Source organism: Pelophylax lessonae (genome assembly GCF_965119305.1).
Source record: "Pelophylax lessonae genome assembly, chromosome: 3".
NCBI classification, from domain to species: Eukaryota; Metazoa; Chordata; class Amphibia; order Anura; family Ranidae; genus Pelophylax; species Pelophylax lessonae.
In genome coordinates this window covers 356242074-356267696 of record NC_138770.1, presented here as the reverse complement: position 1 = coordinate 356267696, position 25623 = coordinate 356242074, and the positions used below count along the sequence as shown (strand labels likewise).

Below are 25623 nucleotides of genomic sequence, written 5' to 3'. Positions count from 1 at the left end.
CGTCAGATCCATTTGGCGATTGTAGAAGCCGACGCCGCCATGCCCTTCCGAGGACCTCCCGGAAGGACAAACAAGGCATCCGACTTGCGAGAAGACTCAGTCGATTTGAGATAGACTCTAATCGCCCGGACAACATCCAAGGAGTGAAGCAACACCTCCGTCGGAAGCTTCGGCTTCGCGCAAAGCGAAGGTTTGACAATGTCAACATTGAGATGAAAGTCCGAAACCCTTTTTGGAAGAAAAGAAGGGTTAGGTCGCAAGACCACCTTGTCCAAATGCACAACCAGACACGGAGACTTGCAGGACAAGGCTGCCAGCCCCGACACTCGACAAGTCGAGGTGATAGCCACCAAAAAGGCGACCTTCTTGGATAACAAAGACAGCGAGATCTCCCTGAACCTTTCAAAAGGAGCACGCTGCAATACTGATAGAACTAGATTCAAGTCCCAAGGGGGAAGAGGGTCCCCCCTAGGAGGGATCAGATGACGTACCCCCCGCACAAAAGTGCTAACCAAAGAATCAGATGCCACAGGCCGTTGAAAAAGAACGGCCAAAGCAGACACCTGACCCTTGATCGTGGCCAGCGCCAGACGCTGGTCAACACCCGTCTGAAGGAAGGGCAACACCCTAGACACCGAATAAGTGTCAGGAGAGAAACCCCTGGATTCGCACCAGGCAAAATACGCCTTCCAAGTACGGTAATAAACCTTCCCCGAGGAAGGCTTCCTCGCATTTAGGTGTGAATGAACTCAGGGGAAAGACCCCTGTTCTTCAGGACCTCGGTTTTAACAGCCAGGCCGTCAAGACCAGCGACTGTAAAGCAGGATGGAAGATCGGTCCTTGCGACAGAAGATCTTCTCGAAGAGGCAGACGCCACGGGGCGTCGATTGCCAGATTTACGAGGTCTGCGTCCCAGGACCGGCGAGGCCAGGCCGGTGCCACAAGAATCACCGTGGTCGGTTCCGCGAAGGAACCTGGACAGCAATTGAATCGGCGGGAACGCATACATCAGTTGGTACTGATGCCACGGGGCAACCAACGCGTCCGACGCGTCTGCCCGAGGATCGCACGTCCTTGCCACGAACCGTGGTACTTTGTAGTTCAGACGAGACGCGAACAGGTCTACCTCCGGAAGACCCCACCTCGCGCACAACATCTGGAAGAAAGCCGGGTGAAGGGACCATTCTCCCTGGTCCAGGGTTCGACGGCTCAGATAATCCGCCTGCCAAATTTTCACCCCCGGAATGTAACCTGCCGATATTGCCGGGACATGCGTCTCGGCCCAAGACAGAATCGCGGCCACTTCTCGAGCCGCCCGGGCACTCCTGGTGCCCCCTTGGTGATTGATGTAAGCCACCGCCGTGGCATTGTCCGTCTGCACCCGAACCGGGTAGCCGTGAAGATTGTCCGTCCAACGACGAAGACAGAGGAGTATCGCTCGCAGTTCCAGAACGTTGATCGGAAGGGAGGATTCCTCCGTCGACCAAACACCCTGGGTGGACAGAACGCCCAGAACACCACCCCAGCCCGACAGGCTGGCGTCCGTGGTGATCACCGCCCACGAAAGGGGACGAAAAGACTTGCCCCCCGATACTGAGGGGGATTGAAGCCACCACAGAAGATCCCTTCTGGTCTGAGAACTCAATGACATCTGGAGAGCCAGAGACTGCGGACGCCCGTCCCACTTGGACAATATCTCCGCTTGGAGATCCCGTGTGTGAAACTGGGCGAAGGGAAATCGCCTCGAAAGCCGAGACCATCAATCCCAGACACCGCATGCACGTCCGAATGGACGAAGATGGAACGTCCCTGAGGGACCTGACTGCCTCCTGAAGAGCTGCGAGTTTTTCTTCCGGCAGGAAGACCTACGCCTGGACAGAGTCCAGAATCATACCCAGGTAAGAAATCCGAACCGATGGGCACAATGTCGACTTTGGAAAATTGATCGTCCAACCAAACTCCTGCAGAGTCTGCAACGTGACGGACAGATCCTTCTCCAGACTCTGGCTGGTCGCAGACCGAACCAGAATATCGTCCAGATACCCCAGAACCGAAATGCCCTGGGCCCTCAACAAAGCCAGAACCGGTGCCAGCACTTTAGTGAACACCCTTGGAGCCGAGGCGAGACCAAAAGGCAACGCCACAAATTGGTCTTCCGCTATGGCGAATCGAAGGTACCTCTGGTGACCCTCGAAAATCGGGATGTGAAGATACGCATCTTGCAAGTCGATGGAAGCCATGAACTCCCCCGGAACCAGGGCAGCCACCACCGACCGCAGGGATTCCATGCGGAACTTGCGCACCCGCACAAGGCGGTTCAGCGCCTTTGTTACGACACCCCAAAGTATGAAAGGGGTTACAGTCGTCTAGGATAATCCACTCCCAAACACCCGGACAGCTATCGACCACTCCAATCCGCCATACATGAAGCACATCAATAATTCCCCCCCCCCCCCCCCAAGTACGAGACAAGGCTCTGTAGTGAGGTTTGATCAAGAGTAACTCTCTCCTCTTTTATTGCAAGAAACACACACTTATATATACTTTGAGAATACCACATGAACAATGACTGTGTAATTATAGCCAGGTGAGCTCATTAACATGCTTATCAATAGTCTCAGACTCTATTAACATACTGTCCTATTTTAGACAAAAGCACTGAGTTAATCAGTAGACATTCTTTAGGAGGGGGCTGCTGGAAGCAATCCCCCCCTCAATCTGCAGCTAATACCCATTGAATTTGCAGACATAGTGACAACCTCTTTAAAGGAATTTGGAGCGTAGCAGCTAAAACATAGGGGAACAAAGTCTTTTAAAGAATGGTCCATAGTCCAAAGGCAGCAGGCGGGCAACCAGGCTCCTCCAATGCAATGGGGCAAGATTGGTCTCGTCACAGCCTTCAAGTCCAAAATCGGACGCACCTTGCCCTCCTTCCTGGGCACGGTGAGCAGATTGGAATAGAACCCCCGAAATCTGTCCCGATGAGGCACCGGGACCACCACTCCCTGAGCCCTCAGGTCCTGCAAGCGCTCCGGGGATAACAGAAGACTTGAGGGAAAAAATCTGCTCTCCGGCCGAGAGAGAAACTCGATCTAGTAGCCAGATCGAACGATTTCCTGTGAAGTGGGTGAGGGCGCCCCTTCAGGCCGCACTGTTGTGGGCCGCAGAACCGGATTGGCCGGACTTTTGCTTACCTGCCCACGGCTTCTTGCGGGAGCCTTGACCCTTGGACGGCTTGTCCCAAAATGTGGCCGAAAGGCACGAAAGGACCCCTGAGTGGGCCGAAAGAAAGCATTCTTTTTTCCAGGAGCCGTCTTAGTCTAGTGGGATTGAGGTAAGAGCGTGCTCTTACCCCCCGTGACCCCATTAATTAGGGCATCCAGGGATTCGCCAAAAAGGCGAGAACCATCAAAAGGCAGATTGGCCAAGGTCTTACGTGAAGATTGATCCACAGACCAACACTTCAACCAAACCAGGCGGCGAGATAACACCGCTACACTGTGTACACGTGCAGCCAACGGAACCATATCCAGGTCCGCATCACACAAATACATGACACCCTGGTGGATTTGATCCACCATATCCAAAGTCGCCTGGGGGGCAGAATCAGCCACCAGGAAACGCCTAAGCACCTGCGTCCAGTTCGCGACCGCCTGGGCCGCCATAAGTGAAGCAATATAGCTTTCAACATAGAACCCATAATAGAATAGGTACGACGGGCAAAGGACTCCATCCTCTTGTCCGTGGCATCCCGGAACACCGGGGTGTCTGCAGCAGGAATCGCAGTGGACTTGTTCAAAACTGCTAACGCCTGGTCCACCGGAGGTGGGACACACCAACGCCCATCAGTAGCGGGCGTAAAAGGATAGCGCAGCTTGAACCTACTTGGTACAGCAAAAGGTTTGCGTATATTACGCCATCGTTCTTTCACAGCGCGCTGAAAATCATCAGTGCATGGAAACATCTGCGATGATATGCGCCTTTTCTGCGTCCCATAAGCCGCCAAGGCAGCTGGAGGACCTGTTTCCTCCTCCAAACGCAGAGTTTGCTTGATAGAAGTAACCAATTCATCCATGAGCGCAAGCTCTTCAGACGAGCAGGGGGAGAATTATCAATTATCAACCCCCTCTACCTCAGCCTCCATTTCTGACCCTATAAGGTCCCGGGAGGAACGAGACCCCGATAAGGAGATCTCTGCCCCAGCAGCCCCAGTACCATCACCCTCTGAAACAGAGGAAATTGAAAACTCTGGGCCTTTTAGAGGATTGAGCAACCACCAGCATTTGCACCTGAGTCGCAAGGCTAGCCACAATCGCAGCCAAATCCCCCCCCGGGGGGGGGGGGACCCCAGTCCCCTGGCTTCCCACTAAATTGGCAGGAAACTAGTATTCCTGAGAATCCATGCCCTTGTAGCAGCAAAAATAAATGGGTGACCGCCCCTTTAAGAGAGCGCTGCGATCTTAGCCCACTCACACTAAGCATCCCACACAAGGGACCCCCACAGGGACAAGTATACCAAGGCAGGATACAGGGAATAAAAAGAAATGAACCTGGAGAGATCGGTGCTGCTGCCTGCGGTGCTCCTGAAGGAAAGGAAATGCTGGCATACAGGGCGCTCTATGAAAGCCTATGGAGGCTACAAGAAAATGGCCGCCATGCATGTAAAACATGCGGCCGGAGCGATCGCAGCCAAAATGGCGCCGTTTGGCGCCGAAACCGCCGCTCCCACACCCCATGAGGGAGAAGTAAAACACACCATCTGCCCAAAAAAGGAACATGGTAAACCGCCGCAGCAGCGCTGTAATGTGCCCCAAGCATGAGAAACTCAAGCCCCACAGCACACAGCCGTTCACACAGACAGAAAACTGACACAGAGTGCAGCCAGCCCCCCCTCCTGCAGCCCACAGCTTGCAATGTGAGAGATAGGGAAAACGTAATAGTGTGAACACAGGGCAAGGTACACAGTCCCAGACTGACACCCCCCAGACAGACAGGTCCCCACATAAATGCACTTACCTCTCACATGGCGTGGGGGACCCGCACAGGCGAACAAACCGCTGCACATGAGGCAGGGAGAGTCGCATCCAGGACGCATCAGAAGGTGGGTTGAGAAACCACACAGCGTCCAGTGAGGTAGCCACCTCACCTAGCATCCCTGCACGGAACAGGGATGGGTCGTTCAGATAACTCAGGAGCGATACCTGACTGAACGCTCGATGGCGGGCTGAGAAGCCACTGACCCACAGCCTGCTACCAGGGGGGTCAGCCCGAGACGCAGCCCGCATGATCCTCTTCATCAGAAGAACTAACTAACGCTGGTAAAATAACAGCTAACAAGTAAGAGAGAAAAAACTCAAATAAAATCCAAAGAAAGGAAAGAGAGCTGAGACAAGGTGCCCCAGCACAGAAACTTCCAGCTACTCCTGACAGCTAGACAAATGAAACTGAGTTGGATACAGGAAGTGGAGGGTTATGTACTGAGGGGACCCCCCCCCTGGGGGTGGGATATGTTAAAAGTCTTTGTACTAACATATTCTATTGCCTAGCTACTCCTACGGAATAAAGGACATAACCCATTGGTGATGAATATGAAGTGGGCGGCGACTGTCGGAGGACGTAAGAGAAAGATGGATTCTCAGCAGGCTTGCCCCCGTCCTCAGGGGCAGTGTCGTTGCAAGGCCTGGGCACACCAATGACCTGCGACGCATGTTGGCAGGCTGGGACTCCATGAGGATCTATATTATCCAGTGCGAGGCCCAGCTTTGCTGTCGCTTGTAGTCCTCCAGGGATCCTTCTGTCTAACTAGCGATAGTGAGGGAGGAAAGAAATAAAAAGAAAAAACTTTTTGCAAAGAAAAAGAAAAAAAAAAAAAACTGAGACATAGGTCCCAGCAGGTAAGCCTATGTCCTACTCCTACGCTAGGCAGCAGAAAACTGAAGAGCAGCTCCTAGTGGCTGATGGGTAATAGCTGAGGAACAGCACCCTTGAGGTGCGTTAGGTGTAAAAGCTTTTGTTTGTTAACCTTTTCACTGCCTAGCCTACTCCTGCAGAGAGGCGCATTACCCATTCATGAAGGCTAACTGAACAGGCGGCGACTGTCAGAGGAGGTAAGAGAAAACAAGAGAAAACAATATTTTTTCCTGCAGGTCACCAAGTCTTGTTCATATAAGGACATCATGTGCACAGGGAGGAGGCTGCAGGGGACTGCAGATTGGAGAGTATACTTTGCCCTATATGGGTAAGCGACAGTGTTTCTCTAAATTGAATATGTAAAGGAAAATTTGGCAAGTACCATTGTTAACATTTTTTAAAGGTGCAGGCTACAGGGCTGCCATCTTGAGAACCTTATCACTGTTTGGATGGGTGATCCATAAGTCCGCAAAGGAGACCTCCAGAAGATGTAAAGGCTCTGGCTGGGTTTGAAGCTACAAGCATCACTGACCTTCTGTAAAAGGTGGTCTGTGCAAGCTGGTAAGCGAGCACTTTATCTATGGTGGAGATGTCACCTGAAGCATCACATACTATATGGTGGCGGATGGTGTGGATATTGCTAAGGAATACAAGCCTCACATTTGGATTTAAGCACTGTTTTTTGAGTCATTTATTTTATTTTTTTTTAACTACAGCGCAACTCCTTATTTGAATATTTGCTTTGGGAGGACTGTGTCATATCTCACAGAACAGTTGCTGATCTAAAGTTTTTTTGTACTTGTATGGTTTTAGCGCAGTTTTTTCTTTCTTTGATATCATAAGTGTTCAGTAAAATCAGATTAAGGAGGGGAGCCGGTACAATTATGCAAGACTGAAGCTGGCCATAGATGGATCAAAATTCTGCCAGTTAAGCAGGGACCAGGCAAATTTCGATCCATCTATTGGCATACCCTCTAGAGTGAAGGTGATCTAATGATCGGCTTTCACTCGCAGAAATGTTGGAAAATTTTCCATTGATCAGCATGCTGCAGGCAGTCAACTACAGCACTGATCAGTGCATTCTGACCATGGGAGGAGAGTCATTGCTTTCAGAATACAAAAGTGCAGCAGGGAGGATTCCTTCATTCACCTCGAATGAGTGGATGGGGGAATCTTTTTTTTTTTAAATAGAATGATCCATCTATGGCCAGCTTTAAAGTTAAAACTGGAGTTCAACTTTGTGTCCCCCTCACTAAATTGCTATAAATAAATGGTCACCTGAAAAAGGTTAGGTAATAATATGCTCCCATTTTGCTCAGCTTCCACCCATAGCACCTACACAGTAGACACAGATGAGGACGTCATCTTCCTTGTGCCAAGATCTGGGGAGGGTAGAGTATCCCAAATCACACTGAGAAAATGCTCCCAGCAATGTTCTGCAATGTCTTCTTGCAAACACTTGGGAGTACTCGCCATTCCCTAAGATCTCATCGGCAGGAGAGGAACATCGCCCCCACACTAGGAAGAGGAAAAGAAAGCGTAATCTCCCTCCAACAGGAGATTGGGTTTTTGCAGTCTGAGCAAGAAAGGGTAGGGAGGTGGACACATGTAACGCTTTTGCTGCCATTTTGGCACACATACTAAGAAAAACCCCTAAAACGCCAATATACTATGCATTTTCTATTAGAAAATAAAAAAATTATGCCAGTTGCAGTTTACGTTTGCACTACAGTTTTTTAAATCTAGGTTTTCAGAAAAAAAGAAAAAAACTAATTTTTAGTACACAAACACTGGAATAGCATTTTTTTTTTTTTTTATAAAAAATATAAGGGGGGGGGGGGGGGGGGTGTAAAAAGATGGCAAATATGGTTCCCAAAATGATCTATATATAGGCAATGCTTTGAAAACCTTTAAATCTCATCAGGGTTTGTAGTGAGAACTAAGGCCAGTTTCACACTACAATAGACAGCTGACGGAGCGTTGCCCACTGCAGTAGGGGGGGGGGGTAGTGTGGCGCGTGGTTCAGCGCATCACACGACTCAGTTTTTTGTACAATTATTTGAAGTGTACAAAACGTACACTTTATTCATTGTGCTGTGCTACTGTACAGTTTCCTTAGAGGGGGTTGTTTTGATCCTTTATAGAGCTAGATAGTATTTGTTGCCTCCGTCCCTGTTTGTCTAGAGGGGGGAGGTTTTGGTGCCTCAGGCCAAAAGGAGAAGGTGGGACTTTACGGGCAAGTAGGTTTAAACACAGTTTATAAAAGATAGTCAGATTTATTTTTAAAGAAAAAATTATAACAATTCGCAATTAGGTACATATATTCAGTGCATAGGTGTTTGGGTTATAGACCCAAGGTGTATTTGGAAGAAGAAAGGTTTTGGAATATATCCGTGACATAAGTGAAAAGGTGACTATTTTTTGGACATTTGTTCTCTGTTTTTCCAGGCTGGGTGCTTGGAAAAAATTCCAGAGATCAAGCTGTTGGTCCAAAGCGTGTTTATCCGACGCGTTTCGGCTACAGGGTAGCCTTTCTCAAGGATTTTGGGGTATCACCAATTCTGTGAAGATAGTAGTAGGTATTATTGATTTTTGGTGTACATCATTTCTGGTATAATATTAAATCTTGTGTTTTTATTCAATATATACATACTTTTTCTGTCTATTCATGCCTCCTTATGTCTGAGCGGACACGCAGCAGGAACCACTGTGGTGCAACCTGGAGGGTATATTATATTATATATATATATATATATATATATATATATATATATATATATATATATATATATATATATATATATATATATATGCATTATATATTGTGTATTTGGTAAATTTTATAGATTTTTGGGGTTCATGTTGAAGTAGGGTGTGACAACTTACTGTGAGGTTGTCTTCCAGGTTCTGAGTGTTCTTGGAGGTTTGTATAAGATCCTATTGTTGTAATGAATGGATACATATATTGTTTTGTCAAAGACTGTGCAGGATATTAGGAGTAGGTTTTTTTCGTTTTTATAAAATGAAAAGACTTACAGTATATGTAGTCTGTTCACCTTCAGTATAGAATGTTTTTTTGGAGGTTTTTTCTCTTTTGGGTAGTGCCGGGCTGTAAGAAAATCCCAGTTTAAAGTATTGGTTGTTGATTTATATATATATATATATATATATATATATATATATATATATATATATATATATATATATATATATATATATATATATATATATATATAATATAAGTTCTGGTTATACGGAGTGTAGACTTACTATATTGTGGTCAGAAAAAGACCTATTCCTCCCGCACAATCATTGGTGGTTTACATGTGGTAGATAGGAATCACAGGTATTCGGTCCTATGGCAGACATTTTATATTAAATAAAGAATCCAGTGGTCTAGTAAGTGGTAGTTTTATTTGAGTGACTTTGGTGATGTTTACAGTGGATGGTAAGTCATCCTTTGTAAAACTTACTGTTGGCTGTTTGCTCCTCGTGGTGCGTCCGTTCTGTCTCTCCAGTCCCTTCAGTGTGAAGATGTGGAGAGACGCTGGTTCCCCGGCCTTTTAAAGCCTGTCGCGCAGGCGCCGTAGGCTCTGCACGTACTCGGCTTCTTACGTAATAGGCGCGATCTCCGGTTACTGCGCATGCGCCCTAGGGGTGCGCGCGCATTCGGAGGTCCGTCTTTCCGTATTGGCCGCCGACACGGGAGGGAGGAACTAAGATCCCAGGAGGGGGATCTTGTTAGGGCGGATGGTATGTCCCATGGTTCCATCTTAACCCCTGGCTGTCCAGGGGCTTACCGTGCCGGGTGCGATTTCGATCAGACAGTTGGGGGCTTGTCTGAATGACAGAGTATAATCATACGTAGAAGGAATCATCAATTAATACATTTATACAATAATCATATGGTATACAATCTTTTAAGTTTCGTTTTAACAGCAGTTCAGAAATTCTAATTCTCTGGATTATAGAGGGTAAATGGACATTGGATATATCATGGGAGGAGGAGTGGGTGCCTCTTCATTTTTTGTAGAGGGGATAAAGGTAAGTGTTCTTACCTTTATTTGCTATAGTACGCAAGTTGTTGTTGCGCAAGGGTTTTTGTGAATGGATGGGGGTTCTCTGCTTGTTCTTGTAGGTGGAGTATTGGATATTTAATATGGTGTCCTTGAGGATAGGTACCATATTATATTTGTTTTAAAATCTATATACAAGAGGTTTTATGAATGGATAAAAAAATGGGTAATTCGAGATAATTAAAGATATTAATCTATTCGCTAGGAATCTACTTTTCAAAGCTATGTATAGCAAACCTACAACTACAGAACAACCGGCCAATTTAACAGCAGCCGAATTCCGAGCAATAAAGGACCTAAATCTACTATTAGAGGAAGGTGGCTTAGAAGACTGGACTGAACAAGACAACCAATTAGATATAGACGACGAGGAAGAGGATGATAATCCAACAGAAACTAAACAAGTAGATTTCAAAAAGAAATCACAAAAATTTCCTCCTTTAAATTTGAACCCTGCCATCGCACTGTTTGTCCGGGAAACTACCAAGGATATAGAAAAATTAAAAGAGGACCACAAGTCACATAATCTTACAAAAAGCAGCAATTAGAGTTACAAAACCTGGAAAAAATTACAATAAAACTGGCCGACAAAGGCGGGAACATTGTACTTATGAATAATGAAAACTATAAAGCCATGTGCTTAAAGATCTTGAACAACCCAAAATGCTACAAACGTATATCACCAGTTATGAGACATGCATTCAAAGAAGATTTCTACAAAAAACTAGATGAAGCACTCAATGCAGGGATAATTACGGAAACCCTGTGGAACTTCATGAAAATCAAACATCCAGGAACAACAACCTTCTACGCCCTCCCAAAGGTGCACAAAGACAAACTAAACCCACCTGGCAGACCCATAGTCTCAGGAAATGGAAACATTACAGAGACTACAAGCCAAGTAATTGACGCACATCTAAAACCATACGTTACCAACCTACCTTCCCATACAAGAGATACAGTACACCTCCTTCAAATCTTGGAAGATATGACTATACCAGAAACAGCATTTCTCATTACAGTTGACGTGGAGTCGCTGTACAATAATATCCCGCATAAAAAAGGAATACAAATGATCAAAAAAACACTCAATCAAGGAAGTGAACACGAAATCAAGTTCAATTAATTTATTACTCAGATGCTGGAATATATTCTCTATCATAACTTCTTTACCTTTGACGGAACTTATTATTTACAGACATGTGGGGTAGCGATGGGCACCAGTTGTGCACCATCCTACGCCAACATCTATCTAGGAGACTGGGAACGGGAATTTCTAAATAATGAAGAGAACCGTCTATACACCGACAATATACTACTTTGGCAACGATATCTGGACGATATCCTGATTGTCTGGGATGGACCTGAAGAGGAAATAAAAGGATGCCTGGAAAGGATGAATACCAACGACCACAACATGTTTTTTACATTAAACAGTAACACAAAAGTAGCATTTCTCGATACCTGGATAATCAAGGACGAAATTGGCAAAATACAAACAACTCTCTACAGAAAAGAGACTGCAGGGAATACTATTCTACACTCTTCCAGCTTCCACACCACACCACTTAAAAGAGCTATTCCATACAGCCAGTACCTTGGACTCAAAAGGAATTGTACTGTGGAAAAAGATTTCCAAAAGGAAGCAAAACTCTTGACTGAAAGACTTATCCAAAGAGGATACACAAAAAGTACTCTTAGGAAAGCTTACAACAAAGTCAACGTACAACCAAGACAAAAAATCCTATTCAAAAAGAAAAAAACAGATACCTCAAAAGAAAGCGAAAACACACGTATCATAATGAGATACACTAATGAACATCCCAAAATCAAAAACATATTACAAAAACACTGGCCCATACTTAAAGAGGACCCAACAATAAAGCATCTTATATCGGATACCCCAAAAATAACATACCGGAAAGCAGGTTCCCTACAACAGAATTTTACACATAGTGAATATAAGGAAGGAAGCAGAAAAGACCCCTGCAAAGCAAAGGGCACATTCCCTTGTGGAAGCTGTGCCCAGTGCAATGTTATCCGAAAATGTACTGAAACAATACTCCCAAATGGTGAAAAATTCAAACCCAAACACTATGTAAACTGTAGAACGAGAGGAGTAGTGTACCTCATGCGTTGTGAATGTGGATCGTATTATGTTGGGAAAACCAAACAGGAGATGGGGAAGAGAATCAACAAACATGTAAATAATATGGAATTCTGTAACTTTTACCTCCCATTGGGGAGACACGTGGCATACCAACATGGCTATAAAATGCCAAAAGTTACATTTATCGCACTTGAGAGGATACATATCCCACACAGAGGGGAGGGGGGCTGGAACAAAAGACTCCTCCAAATGGAAACCAGATGGATGCAACGCTTAAAAGCAACAAAACCGCCAGGCTTAAATGAAATCGAAAGTTTTCGCCCCTTCCTTGAAGGTTTTTCATCCGGCAAAACAGACTGAAATATATAAAACACAAAAAATGGAAATACACCATTTACCCATTGCTTTTACCCATTTTTTTATCCATTCATAAAACCTCTTGTATATAGATTTTAAAACAAATATAATATGGTACCTATCCCCAAGGACACCATATTAAATATCCAATACTCCACCTACAAGAACAAGAAGAGAAACCCCATCCATTCACAAAAACCCTTGCGCAACAACTTGCGTACTATAGCAAATAAAAGGTAAGAACACTTACCTTTATCCCCTCTACAAAAAATGAAGAGGCACCCGCTCCTCCTCCCATGATATATCCAATGTTCATTTAACTTCTATAACCCAGAGAATTAGAATTTCTGAACTGCTGTTAAAACGAAACTTAAAAGATTGTATACCATATGATTATTGTATAAATGTATTAATTGAAGATTCCTTCTATGTATGATTATACTCCGTCATTCAGACAAGCCCCCAACTGTCTGATCGAAATCGCACCCGGCACGGTAAGCCCCTGGACAGCCAGGGGTTAAAAGACAAAAGAAAAAGGGTGCACCGACCTAGTGCATCACCACTGGAAGCATTTATTAAAATATTAAAAAGTATACAGTGTACTCACAAGGCAGGTGTGATAATACACACATCAATATTGCACATAAAATCTCCAAGGTAGCCAAAGTCCCACGCAAAGCTGAATGGCATGTAGTGTGTCACATGGGGCTGCTATGGCTGGGCTGACGCGTTTCAGGGGCGAACCCCCTTCCTCAGAGCCAGAAAATTTTCAGCAATTTTTCTGGCTCTGAGAAAGGGGGTTCGCCCCTGAAATGCGTCAGCCCAGCCATAGCAGCCCCATGTGACACACTGCATGCCATTCAGCTTTGCGTGGGACTTTGGCTACCTTGGAGATTTTATGTGCAATATTGATGTGTGTATTATCACACCTGCCTTGTGAGTACACTGTATACTTTTTAATATTTTAATAAATGCTTCCAGTGGTGATGCACTAGGTCGGTGCGCCCCTTTTTCTTTTGTCTTTTTTCCCAGTTTTTTCTGGATACCCTTGATCCTGAGGGGGCAGCAAGACCACAGGCTTCTTCCTATTTGTGTCTGAAGTATCCCTTTTTCCTCCGTCATACTCAACTCGAGCGCAGGAGATTTGCTTTATTACAGCCAGGGGTTAAGATGGAACCATGGGACATACCATCCGCCCTAACAAGATCCCCCTCCTGGGATCTTAGTTCCTCCCTCCCGTGTCGGCGGCCAATACGGAAAGACGGACCTCCGAATGCGCGCGCACCCCTAGGGCGCATGCGCAGTAACCGGAGATCGCGCCTATTCCGTAAGAAGCCGAGTACGTGCAGAGCCTACGGCGCCTGCGCGACAGGCTTTAAAAGGCTGGGGAACCAGCGTCTCTCCACATCTCCTTCACACTGAAGGGACTGGAGAGACAGAACGGACGCACCACGAGGAGCAAACAGCCAACAGTAAGTTTTACAACGGATGACTTACCATCCACTGTAAACATCACCAAAGTCACTCAAATAAAACTACCACTTACTAGACCACTGGATTCTTTATTTAATATAGAATGTCTGCCATAGGACCGAATACCTGTGATTCCTATCTACCACATGTAAACCACCAATGATTGTGCGGGAGGAATAGGTCTTTTTCTGACCACAATATAGTAAGTCTACACTCCGTATAACCAGAACTTATATTATATATATATATATATATATATATATATATATATATATATATATATATATAATTTATATATATATATATATATATATATATATATATATATATATAAAAATCAACAACCAATACTTTAAACTGGGATTTTCTTACAGCCCGGCACTACCCAAAAGAGAAAAAACCTCAAAAAAAACATTCTATACTGAAGGTGAACAGACTGCATATACTGTAAGTCTTTTCATTTTATAAAAACAACGAAAAAAACCTACTCCTAATATCCTGCACAGTCAATGACAAAACAATATATGTACCCACAGATCCATTCATTACAAGAATAGGATCTTATACAAACCTCCAAGAACACTCAGAACCTGGAAGACAACCTCACAGTAAGTTGTCACACCCTACTTCAACATGAACCCCAAAAATCTATTAAATTTACCAAATACACTATATATATATATATATATATATATATATATACTCCAGGTTGCACCACAGTGGTTCCTGCTGCGTGTCCGCTCAGACATAAGGAGGCTTACATGAATAGACAGAAAAAGTATGTATATATTGAATAAAAACACAAGATTAAATATTATACCAGAAATGATGTACACCAAAAATCAATAATACCTACTACTATCTTCACAGAATTGGTGATACCCCAAAACCCTTGAGAAAGGCTACCCTGTAGCCGAAACGCGTCGGATAAACACGCTTTGGACCAACAGCTTGATCTCTTGTTCTCTGTTTTTCCAGGCTGGGTGCTTGGAAAAAATTCCAATGTCCAAAAAATAAAGTCACCTTTTCACTTATGTCACGGATATATTCCAAAACCTTTTTCTTCTTCCAAATACACCTTGGGTCTATAACCCAAACACCTATGCACTGAATATATGTACCTAATTGTACCCTAATTGGGAATTGTTATAATTTTTTCTTTAAAAATAAATCTGACTATCTTTTATAAACTGTGTTTAAACCTACTTGCCCGTAAAGTCCCACCTTCTCCTTTTGGCCTGAGGCACCAAAACTCCTCCCCCCCTGTACAGTTTCCTGTGATCTGGTATGGTGTACTTTGATAAAATGCAGCATGTCTGCATTTTAGTGGCTGCGTTGCAGTGTGAATTGGGCACATAAGAAAAATGGGATTTTGATTAACCATAAAAATTCATTTCTCTGGCTGGACACAACTCCTGATCTTCATGACTATTGGGTTATACTGCCCATTACAGGTGTAGGACACTAGGCAGAAAAAGAATCTGGCTATGCCCATGGCCAGTCCCAGGGGGGTATACTCCCTCACTCTGCTATAGGTACTCAGTTTTGTTACAAGCAGTGTCAGAAGAATTACAACTCCACAGAGGGGTGGGTACTGTGTCTGTCAATGAACACCAGAGAAATGGATTTTACAGCAAGTCAAATATCCGATTTTCTCTTTCGTTCATTGACGGACACAGCTCCTGATATTCATAACCATTGGGACATCCAATCCAAGCAGTGTTAACCAGTTTCCTACCGGCGCATAGTAATAGGACGCCAGCAGGAACACTCCGTCTGGTGCCACTCCGTCCCTCCGGACGGGCTTCATGTGACGTCCGCCCGTTCTCGCCGCTACTGCGTGCAGCAATCAGGGATGAGGCACGTTGCTCGGACACAGCCCATCCCCGATCAGTGTAAAGAGCCAATGAACATGGCTCTTTACCATGTGACCGGCTGTATCCAATCAGCAGCCCGTCACTTGAAGGGTCTCAGTGCATGCAGCTCTAGCAGCGCGGCGATCAGGGACGAGGCTTGTCCCTCAACAAAGGCCATCCCTGATCAGGGTAAAAAGCCAATAAAATTCGCTCTTTACCAGGTGACCGGCTTTTTCCAATCACAGTCAGTCACAAATGTCAACTAAGAGGGGGGTAATGGTCCGTTACCAGGTTCTCCTCCTCATATACCGATCCAGCGTGAGGAGGAGATCTGGAAACAGTGAGTTACCACTTTACTGTGCATACTACTGTGCTGTACCAGCTCATCGTAGTACCTGTCACCTGCCCATCAAAGTACCCGTGTACCTGTCCCCTGCCCATCAAAGTACCCGAGTATCTGCCCATCAAAGTACCCGAGTATCTGCCACCTACCCATCAGAGTACCAGAGTACCTGCAATCAGAGTACCGGTCCTGCAGCCGAGCAGTAACTGACGTGCATCCTATCACTACCTGTCCTGCTGCCCATTAGTGTCACCCTTATACATCCACCATGTCCAAAAAAGTTTTCACTACCCAAGAGGCATATCAATTTCTAAGCCTGACGGATGAGAGCAGCAGGGAGTTCTCACTATCCAATTCCAGTTCCGAATCCGGTTCAGAATTTGAGCCCTTTGAAGGCAGTAAATCAGCGACCGAATCAGAAGAGGAAGCAGTCCGTCCTAAAAGAAGACGCTCTGAAAACCAGGCAAAAACCAGCAGCGCCCTACATGTCAATATCCAAATCGGCAAACGGCAACGGTGCTAGGCCCCAGGAGGAAAAGCCCAGTACAAGCACTGGAATTTCATGCCAGACCCAAAGAATTAGAGCCAAATCTCATCTTCCGGATGTCTTAGCAAACCCATTGTGGCGGCCTTCTAGCACACAATCAGCAACAATCCTCCCTTTCAAAGCACAGCCAGGTTTGCAGGTTAACACCGAAAATTTTTCTGTAATTGATTTTCTTACATTTATTTTTCCCTGACGAGTTACTGCAAAAAGCATCTTGGACCAAACAAACCTTTTTGCCCGACAGTACATAGAGAAAAACCTCAACTCATGCTATGCCCATCCTTTCGAATGGAGACGCCTAACAGTGGAAGAACTTAGATTGTTTTTGGGCCTTATAAAAAAAAAAAAAAAAAAAAAAAAAAAAAAAAAAAATGAATTGCATTCTTATTGGTCCACCAACCCCATGCCAATTTTTTCAGCTGTCATGTCCAGGTCCCGCTAGGATAAGATATGCGCTTCCTGCATTTCAGCGATAGCTCGCAGTGCCCTCCCCGAGATCATCCCAATTTTGACAAAACTATATAAAATTCGCCCCCTAATTGATTTTTTTTTTCTTAGAGGTTTCCTGAACTTTATGTCCCGGACCAAAACATCTCTGTGGACGAATCCATGGTCCATTTCACAGGCTGGCTGGGATTTAAGTAGTACATTCCCAGTAAGAGGGCCAGGTACGGATTAAAGCTCAACAATCTCTGAAAGCACCACTGGGTAGGTGTACACCTTCCACGTGTACAAAGACAAAGACTCCCAGCTCCAGCCTCCTAAGTGCTCAATGTACAGTTGTGTATAAGTTTACATATGCTGGCAGAATTTATGATTTCTTGGACATTTTTCTGAGAATATGACTAACAAAAACTTTTCTTTCACTAATGGTTAGTGTTTGGCTGAAGCCATTTATTATCAAATCAACTGCGTTTAATCTTTCAATCATAATGACAACAAACTACCCAAATGACCTTGATCAAAAGTTAACATACCCCAGTTCTTGATATCCTGTATTGCCCCCTTTAACATCAATGACAGCTTGAAGTCTTTTGTGGTATTTGTGGATGAGGCTCTTTATCTTCTCAGATGGTAAATCTGTCCATTCTCCCTGGCAAAAAGCCTCCAGTTCCTGTAAAATCTTGAGCTGTCTTGCATGCACTGCAGGTTTGAGATCTCCCCAGAGTCGCTCAATGATATTGAGGTCAGGAGACTGAGATGGCCACTCCAGAACATTCACTTTATCCTGCTGTAGCCAATGACAGGTCAACTTGGCCTTGTGTTTAAGATCATTGTCATGTTGGAATGTCCAAGTACGTCCCATGCACAGCTTCCGATTTGATGAATGCAAATTTTCCTCCAGCATTTTTTGATAACATACTGCATTCATCTTGCCATCAATTGACCAAATTTCCTGTGCCTTTGTAGCTCCCACATCCCCAAATCATCAGGGATCCACCTCCGTGTTTCACAGTAGGAATGGTGTACCTTTCATTATAGGCCTTGTTGACTCCTCTCCAAATGTAGCGTTTATGGTTGTGGCCAAAAAGCTCAATTTTGGTCTCATCACTCTAAATGACTGTGCCAGAAGGTTTTAGGCTTGTCTCTGTGCTGTTTGGCATATTGTAAGCGGGATACTTTGTGGCATTTGCATATTAACGGCTTTCTTCTGGCGACTCGACCATACAGCCCATCTTTCTTCAAGTGCCTCCTTATTTTGCATCTTGAAACAGCCACACCACATGTTTTCACAGAGTCCTGTATTTCACCTGACGTTTTGTTGGTTTTTCCTTTGTATCCCAAACAATTTTCCTGGCAGTTGTGGCCGAAATTTTAGTTGGTCTACCTGACCGTGGTTTGGTTTCAACAGAACCCCTCATTTTATGCTTCTTGATTAGAGTTTGAACACTGTTGACTAGCATTCTCAATTCCTTGGATAGCTTTTAATATCCCTTCAAACGATGTAGCCAACCGAGCAACATGGAGCTCAACCAAACAGGAGCTCACCCAGATAAAAGACCCAGAAGAGAAGTACAAACATTCTCTGAAGAAACAGCAGTCTGCAAAACCTTGCGGCCAAAAGAGGCATCCGAAAAAGCCAACAAATCCACCTTGTAAAATTTGGTAAAGGTGTGCACAGACGACCAAGTCGCTGCCTTACAAACTTGTAAAACAGAGGCCTGATGGCGAAAAGACCAAGAGGCACTCAGCGCTCTAGTAGAATGCACCTTCAGAGGGAAAGGAGGAACATGACCCTTGATTGAATAAGCCTGAACAACCGTCTGCCTGATTCATCTCGAAATGGTCACAGTGGACGCAGCCAAACCTTTGCGAGGACCGTCCGGAAGGACAAAGAGTCCCAACTTCCTGAAGGACTCAGTAACCATCAGATAAAACCCTTATCGCCCGAACCACATCCAGAGAGTGCAAATCAACTTTCTTGTGATGTTTAGGCTCAGGACATAAGGAAGGCAACACAATATCTTAAGGTGAAAATCCAACACCACCTTAGGAAGAAAAGACGGATTAGGTCGGAGGACCACTTTATTCCTGTGGACCACCAAATAAGGCAGACAGGACAGCGCCGCCAACTCAGACTCTGCAGGCAGAAGTGATAGCCACTAGGAAGGCAACCTTCTGCGACAAGGAAAACAGAGAAATCTCCCTAATATTCTCAAAAGGAGGCTTTTGAAGAAGAACAGACAAAAGCAGATTAAGATTCCACAGCAGTAACAGGGATCTCCTCAGAGGGGCCAGATGACGCACCTCCTGAACGAAGGTGCAAATCAAACCGAGTAGCCAACGCCGAAACCTGGTCCTCGATAGGACCCAACGCCAAGTGCCGCTCAACCCCTTTTTGTAAAAAGGCCAAAACCCTAGCTACAGAAAACGCGCGAGGGGGTAGCTGCAGCGAATCACACCAAGAAATGTACGATTTCCACGTACGATAACAGATCTTCCTAGATGTCGACTTCCTGGCCTTCAAAAGGGTAGGAAATCACCAAATCAGAAAGACCTCTATCCCTCAACTTGCTTTCAACAGCCAAGCCATTAAAGCCAGCGACCGTAAAGCAGGATGGAAGATCGGTCCTTGATATAGTAGATCTTACCGCAAAGGAAGACGCCATGTAGGATCCACAATCATTTTTACCAGCTCTGCCTACCAAGACAGCCGAGGCCAGTCTGGTGCCACCAGAACGACCGGAATGCCTTCCATCACCATCCTGCGAAGAAACCTTGGAGAGGAGAACGAGCGGAGGGAATGCATAGATCAGGCAATACTGACTCCAAGGAGCCACCAGAGCATCTGTGGCGTCGGCCAGGGGATCCCAAGACCTGGCCACAAACCTCTGGACTTTCCTGTTGAGGCTAGACACACCAGACACACAGGAGATGAAACACCTCCGGATGCAGGGACCACTCCCCCTGATCCAACACCCGACGACTCACGTAATCCGCTTGCCAATTCTCCACACCCGGGATGTGGACTGCGGAAAGAGCCGGAACATTGTGTTCCGCCCATACCAGAATCTCAGCCACCTCCTTGGCTGCCAGTGCACTCCTGGTGCCCCCTTCATGATCGATGTGGCATTGTCCGACTGGACCTGAATCGGAGAGCCGTGTAGCCGACTCATTCCGTGAAGCAGGCAGAGCTTGATCGCTCTCAGCTCCAGAATATTAATCAGCAAGGAAAACTCATCCGACACCCAAGACCCCTGAGTACAGAGCTTCGCCAGCACTCCACCCCAGCCTGATAGGCTGGCGTCTGTGGTGACCACCGCCGCAGGAAGGACTTGCCATGCCACAGGACAGGTGACTGGATCCTCCAAGAGAGCTGACTTCGTGAGATGGCTCAACCGAATCTTCTGTTCAAATGCCCGAGGATCTTTGGTCCATTGTGACAGAATCTCTTTCTGCAGCTGTCTCACGTAAGACTGAGTAAAAGGGACTGCTTCGAAGGTCGAGACCATCAGACCCAGGGCCCTAATGCAAGCCCACAAGGAGCACTGATCAGCCTCCATCAGCAACCGGACCGCCCTTTGCAACTTCTGAAGCTTGTCCAAGGGAAGGAAGACCCTTGCCAGAACACCCTTGCCAGAACAGAGTCGATGATCAGCCCCAGATAGGTGACCCGCACAGACTGAGTCAGGGCAGATTTGGTGACATTGATCGTCCACCCGAAGTCCTAAAGGGTCCAAATTGTGATGGAGATGTTTTCCAGCAGATCCGAATGGGAAACTGCTCACAACAGGAGATCGTCCAGATACTCCACAATGGAGATACCTCGTCGACGCCAAAAAAAAAAAAAAAAAAAAAAAGCACACGGGCTAGGACCTTGGTAAAAACTCTGGGAGCCGAGGCGAGACCAAAGGGTAACGCCACAAACTGAAAGTGCTCCTCTGCCACCACAAAGTGGAGGAATCGCTGATTTCCCTCAAATATGGGGTTGTGGAGATAAAACATCTTTGAATCAGGGGGATTTTCTGGCTTCCATCGATCTCAAAGATGCCACCATTGACCAAATGGACTCCATTCGGAATTTCTGCACCCGCACAAGGCGGTTCAGAGCCTGGAGGTCCAGGACTGGACGCACCTTGCCCTCCTTTCTGGGTTTAATAGAAAACTTGAGAGTGTTCTGTTGGGGAACTGGCACAATCACCCTTTGAGCCAAGAGATCTCGCACAGCCTCCCGCAAATCCTTCAAACTCTCCGGAGAAGAGTGAAGATTTGACTGAAAAAACCTGTCCCCTGGTTGGGACCAGAATTAGATCTTGTTCCCGAAGCAAACCAGTACACGAACCCATTCATCCTGAAGGAAGTCCAGGGTTCCTGAAAGAAGCGCAGACGTCACCCCCATCCCTAAGAAGGGTGAGGGCGCCCCTTCATGCTGAAGAGGACTTGTCTGCAGCACCGGACTGACCGGCCTTGGACTTGCCCAGAGTTTCTTAGCACCTCCAGAAGTTCTGAATGGCTTACCTTTTTCTTGCGCCCCGGAGGCACGAAAAAACGTTTCTGAGCAGAAAAGGAGGGACCCGCTTAGTACGGGATTTCTTACCCTTGGAGGATTGAGAAAGAAGAGTACTCTTCCCCACCAGTCAGGCCCTTGATTAACTCATCCAATGAGCCCCACCAGTCAGGCCCTTGATTAACTCATCCAATGAGTCACAACAGTCACAACCTGTCACAACCTGTCTCCCAGAAAGGGGAGATCATCTAAGGCATTCTTAGAAGCTTGGTCAGCCGACCAGCTCTTGAACCAGACCATGCATTTTAAAACAATGCCCACGGCCAAAACCCTGGCGACCAGGGGAGCAGCGTCCATACACGCATCACACAGGAACACCAGAGCCTGGATCACCTGGTCCAACAGTTTCAGCTGTTCCGGAGGAACAGTCTCGGGGTCCAAAGACTCCCACAAACCCCTAATCCATTCTGTCACCGCCTGTGAGACTAGCAAAGACACAAAAACCGGTTTCAAAATGGAACCCGCCAGCAAGTGAAGATGGCGGGAAAGGGACTCCACCCGCCTGCCACTGGATCCGTAAAAACTGGGGAGACCTCCACAGGCTTAAGAGTAGAATTGTTTAATCTGGAAACAGGATGGTACACTTTAGGTGGCACCATCTAACGGTTGGAGACCTTTTCAGCAAAAGGGTACCGGCGTTTAAAGCGTTTTAGTACTACCAACACGTGCTTTAACGCGTCGCCATTGATCATTCACAATATCGTGAAAAGTGTCGGGACAAGGGTTTTGAGAGCCAAAAGCCACCCGCATCCCTGCCGGCATGGGCTCAGCCAATTTTAAAGTATCCCATACTGAAATAATCAGGGCTTCCACTAATGCGCGTTCCCGCGCTGCAGCTGAAGAGGACAGGTCCTCTTCACCATCTGACTGTGAAGACAGCGAACCCTCAGGTAGGGGGGCGTCCGGGGTGACCCCATCAGCCTCTGAATCAGAGGACACCTCCATAGATTGAGATGGCAGCGGCCATTTTCGGTTATCAACCTTTTTCATGACTAAATCAACTTCAGTCGGCAGACTTTCCAGGGCAGCTGAAATCGCGGCCAGCGACTGCGATCCGGACTGTGAGTCACACAGAGTGGGTCTGAGGGTGATTGCACAGTTTGGGACTCCATATTGCAATTTGCAAAAAACGACGAAGTACTGTCGCTTTAAGACCGCCGATCGCGGTAGCCACCACCAATGGCAGCGGTCTGCAGGGAACCCCTTTAAACTAAACTGACAGCAGAAAGTGCAGGAATATGCCCGCAGGGACATCAACTAGTACTGTACCACCTCAGACAAACCGCTCTCCCGATTCTACCAGCAGCATGGAGAGAAAGACACAAAGTGACCTCGGCCAGTAGCAGGAAACAACTGGACATGACGCAATGTTGCCTGAGGAAGATCACACTGCCCAGCATAGCACAAGGGTTACACAAAAGATGGATGCCCATACGTATCAATAGGAAGCTACAGGGAAAATGGCTGCCCCATACAAGTCTATGGGGAAAAAACTCCATTGCCCACACCTAAGATGGCACACTATGCGGCTAGGGACTGACATATGAAGGCCTCAGGAACCACAACAGGAACCAGCAAGCCCAAGGTACCATGTCAAACCCCCCCCCCTCCCCCTCCCACCCAGGCGCTCCAGAAATACAGCTACTGCAGGGACAGGGAAGGGGGGAGGATAGGACACACAGACTGGGCAGGCCAGGGGGATCTTTTGGGAGGCACAAATTCAATTATCCCCAGGAGAGGGCCCACATCCCCCCCCCCCCCCCCAAGGCCAGCGGGGGCAAAGCGGGGCACATTTACTCACCATACCATGGACCGGGTGGGCTCCGCTCTGGACAGACTGCCTCCCACCCAAAGCGGGGGTGCTGCCAGCCGAGGGGTACGCTGGTACCCCCTACGAGGCATCCGCTCACAGGCTCGCCCCATCCGGAAAAGGGGCACTGTCTGGCTATACCTGGGTCGGGACTATAACCTGCTCATGCTGTAGACCAGACTGGGAGGACCATAAGGATCTAGATTACCCATTGTGAAGCCCCAGGCGGCATCGTTTGTAGAGCACCAGGAAAATTCTTCCCTGAACACTAGCTAGAAAGTGAGTAAAGAGAAATAAAGTAAAATATTCTTAAAACAAATAAAAAACTGAGACCTACTCCTTTTCTAGGCAGAAAAACTGATGTGCTGGGCTGTGGCAGTGGGGGTTATGCCTGGAAGGACAGCCCCGTGGGCGTGCACATGTTAAATGTTTTGTACTAACATACTGCCTGGACTACTCCTGCAGGTGGCAGCATAACCCACTTAGCTCATGGAGATGAGGCTGCGTCTGTCGATGGACGATAGAGAAAAATATCTATTTAAGAGAAAAATATCTATTTAAAGAAAAAAAATTGTCAGGACCATTGATCGCAGCAAGGAATTAGGTCCATACTCCTGCCTGACTAGGCTGAAAAAAAAACTGAATATAGCAGAGAGGCAGTATACCCCCAGGGACTACCAATAAGCATTGCCAGATTTTTTCTGCCTAGTCACCTACTCCTGGGCTACGTATAGTCCCAGGGGGCATACTGCCTAAAGGGGGCAGTAGAACCCAATTGTCATGAAGATCAGGAGCGGTGTCCGTCAAAAAACAAAAAAGAGAAACAATAGTTTCCGGTGTTTCCTTGCAATGTCAGATTTTTTGCAATGCAGTAGTGAATAGTGTGAAATAGTCCTAATGTGTGGCTCAATTGTAGTTTTTGTACTCAACATGCACATCTGCATTCTTGGGTGCATGTACATTTTTTTTTTTTTTTTTTTTAAAAAACCTAACATTCTTGCCATCATAAGGGGGGCTCCGGGTACTACAGTGGGTACCTTAGAATGCAGGAAGAAATGTTACTGCACAATATCTAAAGCACCTCAAATTGTTTGCACAATATACCTAAAATAATTACAATCTACTTTAGTAGTTAGGAATTTGTTTATTTGCGGACGCGGCCATAGTCGTTATGATGGCGGCAGCAAACGTGATAAAAATCTGACCTTGAAATGCAGTGATGCAATGTTTCTATCAATTAAACAGAACAAAACTAGATCATGGAATACACAAACACACACAAATATATGTGTACTATATAGTGAAATACATTACCGGGAATGCTGAAGGCTGTAGAACAGGATTGGCTGGAGTATGTGGGAGTTCATAACTGGGCAAGTTGTTACATGGAGTAGAAAGCATTGAAACGGGTCTCATTGTGTCTTTCACAACAGGAGTTCTGAAACTAAACCATAAGAATGATGTTAAAACTTAGAAAGCATACAACTTTAAAATAACGGAATTTTTGTAAAATCTTACCTGTAAAATTCCTTTCTCTGAGTCCTCCGACAGTCGCCGCCTCTTCATATTCGTCACAATGGTGTAATTGACCTTTGCTCCGTAGGAGTAGCTAGGCAACAGAATATGTCAATATTAAAGCTTTTAACATATCCCACCCCCGGGGGGTGGTCCCCTCAGTCAATACCCTCCTACTTCCTGTATCCATACCTCAGTTTCAGTAGAATAGCAGTAGAGTATACAACCAAACCCCAAAGAGGGGCGGGGGCGGCGACTGTCGGAGGACTCAGAGAAAGGAATTTTACAGGTAAGATTTTACAAAAATTCTGTTTTCTCTTACGTCCGACAGTCGCCGCCTCTTCATATTCGTCACAATGGGGACGTCCCAAAGCAGTGGAAACATGAGGGGTGGGAAACGCAGCCGCGCCTAAGGCAAAGCAGTCTCCACATCAGAGAAAGGAACCTTACCAAGGGAAGGAAACCTGCTGGGCAGCATGAAAAAAACTTGCTCAACAGGAGCAACAACCCAGGAAAAACAAATAACCTAGGGATAAAAAACATATCCCAAACAGCCAAGGGTCTAAAACAAGGGACCCTAAGGAACTGCCGCACTAAGAACCTTGCGGCCAAAGGAAG

At 46.1% G+C, this 25623-nt stretch overlaps 1 protein-coding gene across 1 annotated transcript in view; it reads right to left on the bottom strand.

The window, feature by feature from the left end:
• TTK (TTK protein kinase) overlaps positions 1 to 25623 on the bottom strand; it is a 242172-nt gene that overhangs the window by 122161 nt on the left and 94388 nt on the right. The window contains exon 13 of the mRNA XM_082249922.1: positions 24805 to 24934. Coding sequence (XP_082106048.1) covers positions 24805 to 24934 — 130 coding nt within the window. The remainder of the gene's footprint in view (positions 1 to 24804; positions 24935 to 25623) is intronic.